Source organism: Gallus gallus, chromosome 5, assembly GCF_016699485.2.
Source record: "Gallus gallus isolate bGalGal1 chromosome 5, bGalGal1.mat.broiler.GRCg7b, whole genome shotgun sequence".
Taxonomy (NCBI): Eukaryota; Metazoa; Chordata; class Aves; order Galliformes; family Phasianidae; genus Gallus; species Gallus gallus.
The window spans coordinates 8,450,114-8,469,214 of NC_052536.1; the positions used below are offsets into that span (position 1 = coordinate 8,450,114).

The 19,101-nt window shown below is 38.5% G+C and overlaps 1 protein-coding gene across 1 annotated transcript; it reads right to left on the reverse strand.

The window, feature by feature from the left end:
- Positions 1–30: 30 nt before the first annotated feature.
- On the reverse strand, positions 31–18,533 carry CTR9 (CTR9 homolog, Paf1/RNA polymerase II complex component). Its single transcript, XM_420968.8, has 25 exons — positions 18,392–18,533; positions 17,007–17,105; positions 16,292–16,531; positions 15,680–15,797; positions 15,111–15,200; positions 13,734–13,882; positions 11,549–11,656; positions 10,996–11,103; positions 10,641–10,877; positions 9,901–9,990; positions 9,673–9,801; positions 9,386–9,569; positions 8,324–8,412; positions 7,875–8,060; positions 7,611–7,698; positions 7,211–7,359; positions 4,928–5,044; positions 4,595–4,740; positions 3,883–3,954; positions 3,031–3,166; positions 2,420–2,566; positions 1,846–2,003; positions 1,476–1,572; positions 1,039–1,151; positions 31–820 (listed from the first exon to the last, which is right to left on the reverse strand). Exons 1-25 carry the CDS (start codon positions 18,434–18,436, stop codon positions 412–414), a joined length of 3,504 nt encoding a protein of 1,167 aa, XP_420968.3. The 5' UTR covers positions 18,437–18,533; the 3' UTR covers positions 31–411.
- Between the last annotated feature and the right edge of the window lie 568 nt (positions 18,534–19,101).

Below are 19,101 nucleotides of genomic sequence, written 5' to 3' on the forward strand. Positions count from 1 at the left end.
CAGGGCTTAAAATAAATCACTCCAAGCAAATTAGCAGGAACGGTTTATTGCGACACTGTCTCAAGAAATCTATGTACGTATAAATAGAGAAAACACAATTTTAGCCACACTAGAACCACCTAAACTGAGATTTAATGTTCCACAGTTTTTACATGCATTCCATCCCAGGTATGCTGCCTATAATACAGGGTTTCTGTTCTTCATCTACAGCAGTTCCGATTTAAGAGTACACCGTAGGCCAACTTAGAGAAACATCCATTAGGTGCTAATAGAAAGAATCACAGGAAGGTCTCACGAGAGTTTACTAAAACACTGGATGTTTCTCCCTGTAAGTTTTCAAATACAAAAATTGGATTTTCTCTACAACTGAAATATATTTACACGAAGATTTAAAAAGATGTAATTTAAGATCTAATCACTGTCATCCGAACCCCCTTCAGACCCCTCATTATTGGATCCTTCTGGTTCAGATTCATTACCAGATCCTCTGCCAGAACCTTCGTTATCAGATCCTCTCTCAGAATCTCTGTCTGAGTCAGCACTGCGAGAAGCTGGGCGAGATTCATTATCTGAACCACCAGAATGACTTCTTCCTGACTGCACAGATTCATTGTCAGACTGCTCTGAATCTGACCGTCTCCTCTTCCTGGCTGACCTGTCACTGTCAGAATCTTCTTCGGATGGGTGGACACTGGACCTCCTCGGACTGCCTGCCTCACTACCAGATTTGTTTCTATTATCAGAATCGCTATCAGAAACAATGCGTTTGCTGTGCTGCTGTTCCCCATCATCTGAATCGCTGTTGCTATTCCTGGCATGTCTGTGCAGGGGAAAAAAAAACAAGCCAATTAGAATGCTAGGATTTGAGAAACATTAGTATGATCTGACTGAAAAAGGCAGTGGAATAATTTGTAATGGAAGGTGATGTTTTAAGTACAACAAAACGCTTCTCTTTAGCTCATTACTATAAGCAATGTCATTTCTCTCAAAAGCATGCACTGAAACTTTAGTGTTTGAGAAGTGAGTAACAGTTCTTACCCATCATCAGCAATCTTGAGTTTATCCTCATCAGATGAATCATCACTAGATGAAATTATGGCTTTTGATTTGATCTTTCCTTTCATTGAAGGAGGCAGACGTTCTGGTTTGGGCTGAGGGGCAGGGAAAAAAAAAAGAGGTGCTCATTCACACGGCTGGTTAAGAGTATTTAAAAAAAAACTTTAAAAAGCACAACATCCATGCTTCTTTCTCACAGATGCTCTAAAGTCATTTGATCAAAATTTTCCATTTACTATCAATTGTTGTACATTGCTTCAAAAAGATTCTGTTCAACATTGAAACAGCAACAGGGAAAGACAGAAGGCTACAATTACTTTTGTTATAATTTTCAGCATTTATAACTCTGCTGAATGCAGTAGTGCTTGAGTCCAAATGCATATTTAGAGAAAAAAGAAGATACTCAGCAGTTAACTTACAGCCTTCTTTTTCTCTGCTTTGGGTGGACGTCGTTTTTTAGGTCTTGGACCATTTTCATTTTCTTCATCATCGCTCCCCTCATCTGCTTTCTGGGGTCTTAAACAGAATAGTATTTTATATTATGTATATAACTGAAAAAAAAACCTTAAAAACTGCAAAAAAATCAGTCCAAAATCCAGCTGATAAATATTATTCATACTTCTGCATAGAAGTTCTGTAATTTTTATTTAAAAATACCCATTGTAAGACTTAATCACACTAACCTCTTAACATCTGTTCCTTTTTTAAGCTGTCATGAAGAACTGCACGAGAGTATACTTAACAGCCATATTATTTCTCAAGAAAGTCTGACATTAAAGTACCAGTTACCTCCTCCTCTTCTTCTTCTTTCTCTCCCCTTCTTCTTCTTCCCCATCTTGTTCACTACCACTGCCTTTTCTCTTCTTTTTCTTTCTAGACATGGGCAAATCTTCATCACTGTCATCGTTGACAAACTCATCAAATTCCCCTGCTCCTTTTTTGGAACGCTGTAACAGATAATATAAAGGCCCCACAATATAGCCTACTATTTATCTTTGAGTTAAAACTAGCAGATAGCAAGGCAAAAGAGAAGCTCTACCTGAAAATATTTGCCAGGACATGAAAACGCAGCCCTTCTTGTGGCAACTTTCTCATGCACTCTAACCTGATATCATTAAGAAACTACTCCCAAATTTACACTTGATAATCTCTGGTTATTTTAAACATCAAGAAGAACAGATTTTAGTAATGCCACCTTGGTCATAACTTAGGTTTTAGTTTCTACACTGGAGTATTAAATCTGCACCATTTCATACAACAGAGGTTAAGTGGCTTGAAATTAAAGCTCTACGTTTGATGTTATCCCAAGATAACATTTATTAAAGGGAAAGTGAAAGAGGAAGTTAAAAAAATGCTGTTCTACCCTGCCTCCACCACCACCACGTTTTTTCTCCTTTGATCCTTCTACTTCACCAGTGAACATCAGAATATTCTTTGTCTTCTCCACATATTGAGCTCTTTGTTCCAAAAGTTTCTTCTGTTCTTCTTTTTCTCTTAGGCGCTTCTCTTCCTGAAACAGAGAGAAAAATAACCATTACTATGGTATTTGTACTGTTACATTCACAGGTGTTCAAGATATCTGTGGAAAACAAACTGCAACATGGACTTTTACAAATCTGTCAGAGCAGAAGGTCCACGTGGCAAAAAGGTTTTGGACAACATCTATAATAGAGCAGGCAAAAGACTTCCTTTTTAGTTTTTTTCCAAGGGCTCCCTCATCCAGCCCATCAGTACAGAATTTGGATGGCAAAGCTTTTAAAAGGCAATACCTGGATTACATTATAAAAATAAAAATGTATTTGTGAGGCTATGGGAAAGAATATCACCTGTTAACTATAAGATTTTTTTTTTATTTTGCTAGCACTTACTACATCTAAGAAGACTATCTGCTTGATAGCAACACCCGGTAACATCACAGAGCAGTAGAAACATCTATCTTTTACTTAAATTCAATAGAAGGTAACAGATCAAAACCTGTTCTTTAAGTAGTTTTTGACGAAGTAGCTCCTTTTCTTGTTCTTGCTTTGCACGCAGCTCCCTCTCTTCTTCATCCTGTTTGCGTGCCCGAGCCACGTGATACTGAGCTTGACTCAGTAAGTCAGAGCATTGCCTAGAACACGCAATAGTTTCAAGTAAAGGAATGTAGCAGATATACCAGAAGGAGAAACAGTTTTATAAAGGGTATGCATCAGAATGCTATGTTTGTGACAAACATAAGATACCTGACTAGTACAACAGAAGACCAGGATAGATTACCGAGTTAACAAAGGCACCTCCTAGTAAGCAAAAGTATCTGTAAATTGCAATATGAAATACACAACTTCAGAACTTATTGCTTCACATTTTAACAGGCTTGAGTACAAACATTACTCTGAACACAATTTAAAGCAGACTAGACATGCAGAACGTAAGTATTTCACATTTCAGTAGCTGACCCGCTCTACCCACCGTAAGCTATCCTAACTCTCCGTGAAAGCAAACCTGTTAAGATGATCTTTCAAGTCAAAACAGGCAGAACTAGAGATCTTTAAATAAACTGTCACGTTCCCCTTAATGGAAAACTTGCCGTTAAAACAGCAGAAGTTTTACAGGTTTCAGCTGATGGCAAAGACATACTTAGAGTTGTGGACTGCACAGAAATATTAGAAAACGAAGAAAGGAAAACAACTAAAACAGTAACAGGGAGTAACCCCGTATTTGGATTTCTACTGTTGTGTATCACAGACAGCTGAAATCCAGTTGAAAACCAGTGCTACTCTGGAAAACAAACAAACAAAAAACAAGACAAAGCATTCCCTTTAGTTCCTGAAAGCATTTGTTTCTTACCTGGCTTCTGTTGCAGCAAGTGCCAAATCAAACCTCATCTTATCACCCACTTTACTCAAGTAACTGAAGTACCTAGAGGAAAAAAATAACAAAGAGCAAAAGTGGTATCAGTTACACACTTATTGCAGTTCTGCCTTAGAAAGTAAGCATTAACTCTCAAGTTAAAATCCTATGAAACTCAACAGAAGAGGACATTCACCCATTTTCTGCCTTTTTGTACACATCCACTTTTAATACAACAGTATGCAAGTACATTCAGAGTTCTCAAATGTAAGGCATTCTAGAAGTACTCCAAAGGGGAACAACAATCCAGAAAGAACTACTAGTCATTAACCGTTAAACTTGATTTTGAGATCTACCTCCAAAGATTTACAAGATGCTTTGAAAGAAATCTTCAAAAAAGCATTAAGTTTGTAGAATAATTCACAATGCTTTTTCAACTATGTTCTTCCACAAACAAGTCCCTCCTATTCGTATTACAAAACCCACTAAGAAATACGTATTTGCCACCTGGTCAAATAGAACTAGTTCTGGAGCAAAGCCTGAACACGCAGTATTTTCAGGCCCAATAGTTCTGCTAGGAACTCTAGAATGCAATAAAAAGTTTCATTGGATATGACTGCTTGTCTAATCAGAATTTGTGATCTACACTGTACATTTACTGCAAGGGAAATTAAATATATTAGAAAGATGAGAAATAAATCAGCTTTACCTGTGGGCTAGCTCCAGTTCTTTCACAGCGTTAAGTACTTCCTTCAGATTGCTTTTCTCATCTTTCAGGACAGAGGTAGCTAGTCTTTGTAGCACTAAAGCCACATTAAACATAAGGACTGTATCACTTGGTGCAACGTGCCTGGCCTGGAAATAAAAAGCCAGTTTTTATGACACGCTACAGTGTGATACAGACGTATACAAATAAGGTAAATAGAGGTATACAGAGAATAAACACCACTGTTTCAACTCAAGACTACTGAATTTAAACAGACCTAAACATGTACCAGTTCACAGTAATTTTGTTCTGTGACCTATGATATTTTCTGCATACCTTTAACAAAGTCTGCTTACATTCCTGTAATTTCCCACATTTGAAGAGTGCCCGGGCCAGATATAACAATACTTCAGTGTTCTGATGCTTATAGAACTTTCTGAGGCAGTTTTCATACTGAAACAGAAAAATCAAGAGGTGCCAATGGTTAGTTATTTTCGTTAGTTAACTCCAGCATGTTTGTATTCCTAGCAGGTATTACTGCTAATGTACCTTTTGTTGTGTGGTTGGTTTTTTTTAAATCAGCATATGATGCTGCATACAGAGGTGCTTTGTTCACTCATTAGAGAATCCTTCCTACTATTCTATAGCAACAACTCGATTCTGAAAACCAGCAGCAGTCTGGGAGGCTCTGTAGATGTTTACATATAGAATACTTTGCAAGTACCATCTACCGTAACAGAGGTCAACAAATGAATTTTAAGAGCACTCTCAGTTATTCTTATTTATTCAAAAATTGAAAATGTAATAAATTGAAATGCAGTGACTTCATACAGACGATGCAATCAGTTACAAAATAAAACCACACCTTTAGGATATTCTGTCCACCTAGCTGCCTATTTATTGCTACATTATATCTTCCCTCACACAAAAGCTGATCACTGGTGTAAAAGACCCCTTGTTACTTTACATTTTAGGGCCTCAGAGTAAAGCTTCAAGCCATCATGAATCTCATGCTTTTTGTTAAAAAGTGCCTTTTGTTTGCCATGCTATTAAGAAATCTTCCATAATTTCTACACCACCACAATAGCAAGAAATACAAAGCAACCTTTGCTTCCAGCTCAACTACAGATAATACCCTGTAGCGTAATGCAGAAATTACAACTCATGGGTTGTGTGGTGCTGTGAGTGTTCAATTTCACTCACTTCAAGAGTCAAAGATTTTGTGTTCAGCATTAAGTCTGCCTTGGATTTGAATGCTTTACAGTAGAGAACTCACTACAACACCTGATGTTGCAATAAGCTGTGCTGCTGCATTAAACTCATCTCCCTGAGTCCAACACCATCTACTGCAGACTATGGCTTGCACCAACTGCACAGCAGAATCCAGAGAACAATAAAACATCACAGTGAATATACACATTTTTACTAAGCAGCTTCACCTAAATATATCAGCAAATAAGCACAATATTTTCTGACAAATCTAAAGGTAAGTTTCCCCACTGCATCACTAAAAGTCAGTGTTTCATTAGGCTTTTTGCATGTAAGAGCAGAGATGGTCCTGAGGGCAGACTCCACTCTAGCACAACAGAACCCAACAGATCATATTCCTAAATCCTCTTAACAGTAGTTTACTGGAGGAGAGTAATTACTGAGGTCTTGATCAAGTATAAAAGGCCCAATATCTCTTCCTTACAACTATCATAGAATCCTTAGAGTAGGAAGGGACCTCTGAAGGCCATCCAGTCCAAGCCCTCTGCAATGGATAGAGACACCACGGCCACACCAGGTTGCCCAGGGCCTTATCCAGCCTGGCCTTGAAAGTCTCTGGGGACGGGGCATCAACCACATCCCTCAGCAACCTGTTCCAGTTTAAAAGATTTCTGCCTTATATCTATACCTACATTTTTGAGCTTGAAACCATTCCCCCTTGTTCTGTCACCACAGACTCTGCTAAAGAGGTCCATCACAAAAAAGCTTTAGGATAGCTCTGAATTAAGTATTTTTGAGACTCAATGTTGAATAAGGCTTAATTGAACAAGTTTTTCTGAGCTTCTGCCTTGCCCATTATTTTTTTTAAGTTTGTTTGTATGCTTTCTGATCAACTAACTTTAATAGTGCGGGCTGATACTTGGAAGTTAGCTTGCTTGACTGGGTTGAACGAGATGACCCTAAGAGATCTCTCAACATAAATTACCCCATGATTTTAAGTGCAGCAAGCGAAACAGTTAGTTTTCCAAACATCTCCAACTGTTCTTGCAAACAACTGTATAAATAAGACTAGGAAGCGTTGGTATTTAAAAATCCTAGCAGCAAATTGTATATACGTATTTCAGTAACATCTGAAAGTAAATCACATACACTAACTACACCAACTGAAACCTCCGTGACAAAAAAAGAGTTTCCAGACTAAAATTCTAACCCAACTGCATTTTAACTCCGCTACCTAGAAAAAATATTTGGCAGTTTAAGTCTATACTTGACAGCAAATAGTAATGCTAGAAATAAACCTACAAATTGTTAACATATCATTCAGAAACTTTGCAGCTGCCCACGATGGCTAAGAACCATCCAGAAGTCATCTAACCCAACACATTATGTAGTTCAATTTAGAGATGTTACCATCTGCACAGCACTGATGTACTGTTTCTGTTCTACATAGATATGTGCCAAATTCAGCCACACATCACTGATATCTGCTGTTGCCTCTCTCACTTGGGCAAAAACATCACGAGCTTCACGGAAATATCCTTTATGCGCCAAGACAGCTCCTAAGGGGAAAGTAATATGTACAGTGTAAGCTTCCAAGTTCATGTACTGTGTACTCCTGCCAAAGAAAATAAAATATTGCCTGAATCAAGTTTCCCATTAAAAACTGACATAGCTGTCATATGAAAGCTATTCTTTCATGTGCTTCACTAAATAACGTGCAGGCTCTGCAAAAACAATTCTACACGTATTAAAGCATAAAACATAAGAATACCATCAACCACAATTTAAGGAAAACTAGTCTAGCATTCACCTATGCCATTAGCAGCATACAAGTTCTTTGGATCATTTCTGAGTACTTGCTTGTAGATTGCTAACGCACGATCCTGATGACGTTTTTCCTGTGGAGAGAAGTATCCCAGTTGATCACTCATTGGTATAATGAAGTATTAAAAAACCTACCTACTATTTTTATGGACTGTAATTCGCCAAAGAGGCAAAACCAAAAGCGCTCTGAGTAGCTAACAAAAATTAAATAAGTAAAATCACACACACGGGACAGATGGATGCCCGTTACCTTTTCTCTGTCTCTCGTGGGTTGATGTAGAGTCTGCAACCAGACGTTGCCAAGAGCCAGCATGGAGTAAGTATCATTCTGTGTGGAAGGCTGCTTCAATATTCTTTCAAATTTCTTCTGTCCTGGACCCCACTCTTGTTTAGCCAAATGAAGATTACCAATCAGAGACCAAGCATCCGGATGGTCCTGAGTAAAAATTTACTGTCAATCATGAAGGCACTATCTTCCCATACAAGGTTACTTTTCCCGGTATAACATGCTATTTTTGTTAAATAAAATTCCATATTAAAAGTAAAAAAATAGTTTTAAAAAGAGCAGATTACAGCAGTTCTCACTCTTTTCTCTAGTTTATATCAACAAACAAAATAGAACCACAACAGAAGGAAAACAAAATTGAAAGAATAAGCTAGTGTTAAGTGTTTTCAATTAGAACAGTCAGTGTTACAAACCTGATTTATCTGAAGTGCTTCCTTGAACCAATCAGAAGCCTCATAAAAGTTACCTTTATCCCTAGCCATAGCACCCAAGCGCAAGTAGCCTAAAAATAAAGAAAACAATAACAAACAATCAAGAAACAGGTTCAAGTAATCTTGAATATGAAAAACACTAGCTACATATATATTTCAAAAGCAAGCTTTTTCTTGATCTGCTAAGGACAGCAAGCTTTACGATACTTCTCATGTTCTATTCAAGATGAGATGCACTATGTAAAGATGAACTTCCATCCACAATGATGTAGAAATTGCACATTTCTGACAGTAACATTTAACTTAATTTACATGTTTTCACAAGTTACTGACATTCAAGAAACCTCCAATAATGAAGGCAACACGTTATACAATTTTTCTTCCCTCCACATTAAACAGTTCTCCCACCTGTGCAGGCTTAGGGAAGACTACCAGATGTCAAGGAGCAATAAGACAATAGATAGGGCTATGGATTAGGCTAGAGCATGCTGCAGCTTGCTGAGCAAGTGCTATCACCTCTCATTTACAGAGAACATATCAGATTGGATACTTGGAAACAAGAGAAAGAGTAAAGCAAAGAGAAAAAAAAAAAAAACAAGACATGACACAGCAGCTGCACCAATGCCCTTCTTCCAGGGAGGAAGGCCCTGGGACCATGGTAGAGAGTATTTGGTATAATCACTGTATTTCCAGAGGCTGGGCATACTGAGTGGACTGCACCTAAGTGCTGAGGTGCTGAGGGCTTTGGGGAGAGGAGCAAGGGAAGCAGTAAAGGAGAAAAGGCACACAAGTCTAGACAAGCTAGTCTTGCTAGATTTTTTGAGTACAGTAAAGATCTACCAGTAATCAGAAGTCTTATGTGGAGATTGGACTATGAAAATGATTCAGGCCTTATAAACAATATAGAGAAAATGGTAGGTAAGAAGGCCCTGGAACTACTGTGAAAATCCCAAAACAGATGGAAGGGTACCAGAAGACACTGAATTGAAAGTTTTTTGGTATTTTAAGAAAGACTGTGGAACTAAAATACCAAATGTTTCTTACAATCAACATAATTAGGATGTTCTCTTAAAATGTTTTTATACAGCTTCTCCGCTTCGTGAAATTCACACATCGCCTCATACAGTCTGGCAAGGTTATAGGACGTTGTTACAGAGATAGCATTGTAATAATGCTCATCATGTTCAGCTTCTGCTTTTGCACGATCCAGTGATGCCAAAAAATATTTCTAAAGTAGAAAAAGAGAAAAAGAATAAAACACTCTGGAATGTTCTTAGAGGGAAACTTCTGCGCGATCATAAAATTCAATTCAAACTTCAATAATTACATACCTTCGCTTCTCCTAAGTTTCCCAGCCTGAAGTGCAGAGCACCCACATTATTCAAAATCTCTGGTGGGACATCAGCCTGTACTTTCTCTTGCAGGATGCGTGTGGCTGTACCATAAGCAGACAGTGCACCCTGTACAAATAAAAAACAGATGCAAGAAAGAGGAAAATGAGCTTTGCGTGCTCTTATAAAAGCATCTATGTACTTCACTCGGTGTTTATTATCAATTACCTGTATGTCAGTCTGTTCTAGAATTTGGGCTAGCTCAATCCATGCCTCTACATCATCAGGATATTGTTCTGTGACCTTCTTTAGATGTCCCTGAGAAACAGAAGAAAATAATCATACTTTTTTGTGGGCACAGAAATTGTTAAACCTCACCTAAAGAGCAAAGTGATTTGTTAGTTTCCTTCTTTGCCATTTTCTTCTTCTTTGCAGATTGTAATACAGGTTTTTAAGTTTTAGAGAAGCGGAAAGTACCAAGTGTCACACCAATATAAAAAGCTAGAAAGTGATGGCTAATATTACGTGCACGCATTTAACCAATATTAAATCTAAAATATCTTTTATCAAAGAAAACAGCAAAACCACATTAACAATGTTTTTTCAGGTAAGCCATGACAAGTGTTTTCTGGAAATCCCAGTTCACTTCACATCTTTAGGAAATCACTACTAAACTTGGGAAGCATTCTGCCTTTTAACAGTAAGTAGGCAAATGTGACGCCAGGGCTCCTCTGAATTTCTGAAGTTGTTTTATCCAGAAAGCAGTAGGAGCCCCATTTCTGTTCAGAACTTGTGGCTCTCCACAGGTCAGAGGATCTCACATGACAGCAAATATTAAATATTGTGTATTCAGAGTCAAGTAACCCTGAGTTTCATGCACTTTGAAAATCAGACTTGAAAAAAAGAGTCTGTACGTTAAGTTTTACTCTTGTACATAAATGCACAATGCTGGCAGAAGCACAACTCACCTTTGCAATATCCCGTTTCTCCTGGTCTTCTGAAGCTGCATAAAGAGATCCAAGGATTTTCATAGTCTCGTAATTGTTAGGATAGGCTTTCAAAACTTTTTCAAAGCACTGCGACGCATTCTCCTTGTCCCCTCTATAAATGTACATTTGACCCAATCCAAAAAACGGAAGTACAAAAGAAGATGAGGCGAATTGAGTGGCTTGGTAGTAATATTGGAAAGCTTGATCATAATCTTCCTAAACAAAAATTAAAGAAAGAGCAGGTAGTGCTTTCACATGTAAGCTTCTTCTGAACGTTTTAAACAAGAATTTTAGGTGTAAAACCTCAAAGAGGGCCTTTAGTAAGTCGTCCTACCTGTACATGAAAAGACCTAGCCAGCTGGTAACAACTCTCCGCCTGCATTGCTTCAACTTCGGTGTTATGAAAAGCATGAAGAGCCAAGTGTTGTACTTTACCATAATCCTAAATAAATGAATTTGAAAGCCTTCATTTTATTTAGTCAAGTCACGTATTATTTACACAAGAACACACAGCAAATAAAGGAAAGCTTCAGCCATATCATTTACTAAATAACAACACAGTTCGTTTTAGAGGTTCCTGTCCTCTCTTTAATCCCTATCTTCTGCATATTTTAAAACCCAGAAGGGAGAAGGAAAAACAAACAACAAAAAACAGAAATCCCTTCAGGAGACATAAGTGAGCTTGATTTAAGAAATACACGTACTATTTTTGGTCTCCTTAAGAAAAGCTTATAAAATAAGTTAAAAACTTAATGCTTATTCATCTATATTATCAGTTCCATATTCTGTACTGCTTAGTCTGATGAAAATAGATCAAATCTAACACTGGAATCCTTTCTGCTCGGAGGTTATTAAGTATTCACTGTAAAATTCCACAGACCACTTACCTTCTTGAAGAAGAAGTGATTAGCCAAGTGATTCAGCACCATTGGATTACTGGGATCAATTGTGTACGCCCTAGAGAGGAGTTGGACACCATTCTTGATGGAATCAGCCTAAATGAAACATTCAGAGCTATCAGCAACATCTCAATAGCTTTACCTTATTAAGATTTTAACAACTACTCTTCAGTTCACACTGCTGCAGGACCTCTAACAGAGCCTGTGTGCTAGGCTCTCAGAAAAAAAGAAAATTCAGCTACCAGCTTTTCTACCTGCAGCATAAAGATGGGAAAGAAAAAAAGAGGAAGCCATCAGATACAGTGTGGAAGAGGAAAAAAGTCACGGAGCCTTAGTGTCCTTTGGTATTTCATTTGCACATCTCTGATAGCCTTCCTTCTACTGTTCAGTGTCTCTAGATCTTGTTTGGTTTCGGTCTCAACCCTTTGAATGGTTCATTAAGCAGAGAAGTGAAAATACTGTCATATTCAAATTCTAAACACGGACATCTAATACTGAATTAAGTCCTAGTTTAAAAAATGGCAGAAGTTGGACTTAGTGATATTACTCTAAGAACATATGCTTTTATACAAAGACCTAACTGTTTAAAGCTTTCCACGAGTGCACATTTGACTTGATGACAAGTTCAAGACCAAAACTGATACAGTAACTGCCATTTTTTTGGGATGTTGCTAAGATATACATCACAAGCATAAGAATGGGATAATAATCTAATAATTATCTAGTAATAAACTTATGTCTCAATCTCATAAAATCTGAAGTTTAACAGGCAGAAAAACAAATTCCATTTTAATAAAGGCAGTATCTGTTCAGTATTATCACAAAAATACAGACTGGCTAGGAGATACAGAATCATTCTTGCTTGACTTTCAAAAGCAAAAAAGGTTTTATAATCATATTAACTCTGATTTTTGCAGTAATTTGAATCTCATGTCCAGTTTCAAACTCAGCAGATGGGCAGAGGAGGTCAAAGCTCCTACGCACTGTCATGAAATAAAACCAGAGAGAAGACAAACTCCAGTGACAACACAGTGTAATCTCAACCCTCATTTGACCTCATAATATCTTTAAGGATGGAGAAACACTGCCAATAGCTAAACATGGGAGAAATCAATTAAAAGTTTGTACCTCAGAGAAATCATTGTCAACTCCAATGTTATGTTAACATTGCAGTGCAAGTTGTGGAAACAGATGTAAAGCACAGATGATACATTCCTTAGAAAAAAATAATGTATTTGAGTGGGTCAGTTTTTAATCAAAGTTTGTAAGGTTTAAGGGGACTTAAGTCAAAAGATTTAACAAATTTTCAGGGAATAAAACATGTCAAATAGCAGGTTTCATCAGTTTCTTGCCCACAGAATTATTTGTTACAATCTGATCTTAGGGTATTTTTGGTTGTCCCTGGAGCTTTACGGGGAAAAAAAACTCTCATAGTCACATTTACTCAAATTATTTATGGAAGTCTAAAATAATTTTTTTCCCATGACTTTGTAAACCAAGTCATTTTCAGATATTCTGTACTAAAAAAAGTTCTTTCCTAGAGAGCTATGTTCTACAGAAAGCAATACTGGAACAATGTTAACTTTTAGCAATGTTAACATACAATTAAGCAAGAAAGGTTGGTAATTTGTTTGCTTATTTATTTATTTAAAACCTTAAAGGTCCCATCTTCCACCAATAACTTTCTTAGCATAGATTGACCATCTTAGATCTTACAATCTCAAGTTAAGTTTTATGACAGTACGGTTTTCTAGTGATACAACATCTAGAGAGGTATGGCTGTCACTTTGATTTCACCAGCCTAGTTAAAATCCGTTCTTGTTGATTCCTTGGTTTACTATGGAGTGTATGTTCCAAGTTAGCTTGAGCACAACTAGTGTAGTTGTATGAAAGGTTCTGTTCCATAAAGCCCTGGAAGCCTGGGACAAATCTCCTAGGACCACACCTTTTACCGTCCTGCTAGAGGATGCTCTTTCAGAAAAAACTCCTGATGCTCTGGATACAGCTGTTATCACAAACGAGGTCTCCAAGTACCTGGGAATTTTCAGATCACCTTGAGTACAAACTCGTGTACTTAGACATTTGGAACTTCAGGAAGGTTAAGCAAAGCTGGCTATTAGATATGGAACTATTGCTCGTTAAAGATCTTTAAAATCAGTTAAGTCAGACCCACCTCTTTATTATTGAGTTCCAGGACAGCCAGTCCAACCAAAGCTCCAACGCATTTTGAATTTAGCTCCAGAGCTCTGCTGAATGCCAAGCGAGCTTTTTCCAACTTGTTCAGTTTCACAAAGCAATGACCCATACCTAACCGAACCTCAGCTGGAGAACAAGATGACACCATTCACAATCTCAAAATTTCAACAACATTTTTTTTTTTTTTAATAACATACTGAGCAGAAATACTTTTTTAAAATCTGTAAAGCCTTCTAATGATCTGCTGTTTTAAAGGACAGCCTCCCTCACTCGGTAGCACAGTTACCTTTCCCAGGTTTCTTCATAAGATTTCTCCAGATTGGCACACATCTCCAAAATGCTCAAACAATAATCAAATAAAATATTACTTCTATGGAAATGTAACAAAAATAACTAAGAAAGACATGAAAAAAATTGTCAGATGAAAGGGCTGCAAGCGTCTCGGGCAGGTTAAAGTTCACCTGAGACTAGGAGGCCTTCAGAAAACAGTTGAATTAACAAGTTTGCTAGGCATTCCGCCTCAAACAATCGATTCACTGTTAGCAAGATGCCGTTTATCATCCTCTAAATTCCATGATCTGTACAGACAAGCTAATATAGAGGATTTACATTGTCCTGCTCTTTCAGGACTACAAATGCAGACACATTTATACACAGTGAGAATAAAATACGTTAGTTTCAAAGTATGGCTTACATTTCTAAACATATTACAGCAGTGATTCTTATACTAAGCCAGACTACAGAATGCACTTCAGCTTTGCAGAAACCTTTTTCAGATAAGTTTTGAAAAAGCATACCACAACCCTCAGAAGATTTTAGAGCATTTATGATCCTAATGCAAATATCCTTTACTACTACAACTATTTCTAAACCACATGCAAAGCCTCCACAGCTTTTCCAGATTTCTGCATTAAGAAAACCATACAACACAATAAAAACTCTTATCATAGAGTATGGGTAGAATTCCACATTTCATCTTGTTTCATTATTAATGCGAACGCACTGACATAACTTCCTTAATCCTTATTCAGGAGCTGGTAGTCTTGAACAGTACTTTCCCCCTGCTCCACACTATTTTAATACACAACTTCTCATTTTCTAGTAGCTGTAGAAGGTAAAAAGTGGGGAAAAAATATAAGCATCTTCCTCAACATGATTTCTTTCTCTAACAACTAAGTAGCATGCAACAAACATCGCAACTCTCCAAAGAGGATGAAGGGTTTTTCTGGTGATATCTCTGGGGATGCTTTTGGTGGATCTTTTGGACAGCTATAGAACACAAATAAGCCCAGAGATAATTGAATTAGGGAGATCTGAGTCAGATGCTTCCACTAGCAAACAGTTTCTGTCTTACCTGGACAACCTGGATTGGTACGCAGTGCTTTCTTGTAGTACGCAAGGGCTCCTCTGTAGTCTTTCTTGTTGAAAGAAATGCACGCTTTACCTGTTAAAACATATGTATCAGTTACAAATTAATCAGAAACATAAACAAAGCTGTTGCAAATCAGCACACATGTATCATTTACTGAGCTTGTGCTGTACCAGTTTTCAAAAGCTACAATTAAAAAACTAACAGGAAATTCAGACAACCGCAGCTGTTTTGGCATCTTTGATGATGTCAACTATAAAATAACAATGGGATACATTCAATTTACACTTTCCTGGCTTCCTGCTTAAACTTTATTCTTTCCAAGTGCAGAATAAAGACAGCTACTAAGACTAGATTAATTAGTGAATAAAGAAAAATAGAAATAAATATCCATAATGCACTTCTGGTCAAAAGCAATACTTCTTCATCCCCTTCTTCCTCTCTCTGTTTACATACATATCCCTTTCCTAAAGGCGTAACTTATTCCAAAACTCAAGCAGAAAAATTAAGGATTATTTTATTTATTTTTTACACAAATATCCATAAACTCATACCGAGAAGGGCTGGAATATTATTTGGAGACTGGTTAAGCACAAAATGGAACTGTGCATCAGCCTGGTCCATCTTATCACCTTCAAGTAGACAAAAACAGGCTCTTCCCAGCAAGTGATTCTAGATAAAGAAAACAAAATTTCTGCAACACTTATCTTCATAAAATATGGAGATCAGACTATGGGAAAGGTTATCTGGCTGTGCAATGGGATTTTGTCAATGATTAATTTATTTCTCTTGCATCGGGATAAACAAAATCAAAAAGGGTGTTTAAACTGATGATAAATGTCTCAAAGTTCACATGTCATCAAGCAAAAGAATAACAACCAACTTTGCCTTCCCAAACACACAGAAGTTGACGTATATAGTTCTATTAGGTGACCCCAGCAAGAGATAACTAATTACTCCTGGTAGCACCACGCATTCATCTCAGATATTTTCCAGTTTTATGCCAGAGTTAAAAGCCTAAGCATTTTCAACTTTCCCTATAGCGAATCAATATTTGCTTTAGCTTTAGAAGAACTTTCTGAATTCACACAGAAAACATGCTGAAACTAAGCTAGAAATAATCACTAAGAAGTTTACAAACATCATTTTACACAGATTCTTTTTACCTGATCATACATGATGATTTTGTCAGCCATAGTATATAATAAGGTAGCTTGCGTAATGAGCTCCTTCTTGTTATCCTTGTTCTTCTCCTTCCGAGCCTGCTGCACATAATATGCTGCCAGAGTATCCAGACATGTCATTTGATCTTTCTCATGGTCTCTATAGTCCAGGTTCCCATCTATGCGTGCAGCTTCCAGCAGCTTCACAAAGTCTTCTGTTTTTCCTTGTTTGTAGTATTCCAGCTGCAAAACACACGATTTATTTAACAGACACTTCCATGAGCCACATAAAGCAATAAATCAAAGACATTCTGATATTAACAGTATTTTTTCTATCATCATCCCAACTTAGTTTTTAAGAAGTCTTACAACTATTTATTATAAATGATCAACGGTTTTTCCTCTGAACTTTGGTACTTCTGCATACTTTCCCGTACTTTCATCTGTGTAAATAACGTGCTCCATTTTTTAATGAAGTTCATAATCAAAGATGCAAAATGGCAAAAATATGGAAAAAAAAAAACAACTCGGGAGAGTGGGGATCAAGCAGCCTTGTCTCATGAGAAAAGACAAAGTTAAAAATGTTAACAGAAGTATCCGTTTTGAACCTGTTACCAAACAGTCAAAGTAAGTTCCAGTTCTGAATTCAATTATCCCTGCTCATAAAAGTAAGTGGAATTCTTTGATTATTTGAATACACAGTTGAGCATATACTCACCGCCAAGGCAATCCATATGTGCAGTTGTGTGTGTTCCTGTTTCAGTATACTTATAACTTCATCACCCTCAGGTAATTGATCGAAGTCAAGCTCAATAACCTACAACCAAACAATGCAGATCTTCTCATAAAGTAATCAACAGTGTTATTTATCATTGAGCTCAAAGCAAGCTGGATGTTTCAGCACACAAAACAAACAATTCTGTTCAAATAAAGTAGTGGAGAAAGAAGTGATGATGTTTTTTATCTTGGGAAATACAAAAGTGCTGGCCTCTCACAAACACCTGAGAAGAGAGCCTAGTGTTTGGGATACTGGTCAGGGATGAGTTACTAATCTAACTTTTTTCACCATATGTGCCAGGCTCTGGAAGTTCACACTTCAGCTAACAGTCAGCTAAGCAACTTCACTCACATCCCTTCAAGAATTGCTCTATTTTTAAACCACTTCCTACAGGTAAAAAAAAGATCTATGACACAGTTAAAATAAGCCAAGGAATAGGGTATTACAGAATCAATTTCTAAGACATATCTAAGAACAACGCAATTTTCCTCTGTGCCTAAATTAATGAAGAGGTTATTGAAGTGGCAAAAATGACAGGGAATAAACTTCTGATCACTAATAACTACAGCCATAATGAGCACATTATAGAATCATAGAATCATCTGAGATATCAGGAACCCTTAAGGTCATCAAGTGCAACTCCCCTGCAACGAAGATGGACACCTACAGCTAGAGCAGGTTGATGTCAAGAACTTCTCACCACCACATCGTTATTTAACAAGCACAGTTTCACCAAGTGAGTGCACACTTCTGATATGAAAAAATGAGGAAAAAGGAACAAATGCTCTCAAATGTCCGTTTAAGGTGGAACACCATTTCAGTGCCTAATCGCTCTAATTATCTAATAATTAATCACTAATCTAATTAGTGATTAATCCAGAACTTCAGGACTCCAGTCACTCTTAATCACAACTTGAAGAGCACCGAGTGCATCCACTCATGCTGACACCCACAACTGAAGTTTCTGTCAGAGAATAATAACTCCTCTCACGTGTAATGCACAGAGAACACGGCAGAGCTTTGTGAGACATATAAGCGCTACAGCAGCTACAGGCAAACTTGTTAAAGTCGGTACAAGCAGCTTATGCATTCGAAACGAACGCAGTGGGAGAACAAACGGCTCCTTCTGCCCTCCCTCACGGCCGTGCGAAGGACAGCGGGCAGAGCACCTGGTCGTGTCCAGCCGCTCTCTGCCAGCAGCCGCCCGCGCCGAGGGGCCCCGGCCCACAGCGAGCCGCACGGAGAGCGCCCAGGCACACATTTCACATCGCGAGCCCTCCCGCCCCACGAGCAGGCCGCGCCTCCGCCTCCCGGCCCCGACTCGCCTCATCGGTGTCCCGCAGGGGGATCTCAATAGACCCCCGCGACATGATAGCGATGACAACGGCGCGGACGCCGCCAGCCGCCGAGTTCCTCCGGGCCGCCGGCCTTCACCGCGCTCCTGCAGCGACGCGCGCACTTCCCCTCACACACCGAGTGACCCGGACGTGCTCGGGAGGCCTCGCCCCGCCCCCGAGGCGCGAGGAGCCAATCGCAGCGAAACGCGAGCCTCGAGGGCCGCCTCGCGCCCGCGCGTGCGTAGGCGGGAAGGCGCGGAGATCTGCGGCGCGCGCGGCGCTGTTACTGAGGCAACGGCGGCCTCGCGGGCGCCCCTCAGCGAGCGGCGGGATGCCAGCCCTGAGCAACCCGCTTACCGGCAGCGGTGGTCGCTCTCTGCAGCAACAGTAGTGTTTTTAATCAACGCTTGGGATCAGAACGTTTATTTATGCACTGATTATAATGAACTGGGTCGCCCAGTCGAATGAAGTGTAGCTATCTTTTCTCCTACCTACACCAGTCCTCAATTCTTTTATGTGTGGCGAGACTTTCACGTCCAGCAACAAAGTGGAAGAATGCAGGAATTAATAGGAACAGTGAAAGTACATACTTAAAAATAGGGGATTTTTCCTATTAAAAACATGCCTGTAATACATCCAGTAGACAATACTTAAGAATTTTGTTACCACGTGTAATTTTAAACGCTCTTCAGGAGTAG

Excerpts from the sequence above, each read along its gene's own strand:
- CTR9 (XM_420968.8), bottom strand. The coding sequence starts at position 18,436 with ATGTCGCGGGGGTCTATTGAGATCCCCCTGCGGGACACCGATGAG. Across the intron at positions 7,699-7,874 it reads CCACGAGAGACAGAGAAAAG|GAAAAACGTCATCAGGATCG; the intron begins GTAACGGGCATC and ends TTCTCTCCACAG. Across the intron at positions 821-1,038 it reads CTCAAGATTGCTGATGATGG|ACATGCCAGGAATAGCAACA; the intron begins GTAAGAACTGTT and ends TCCCCTGCACAG.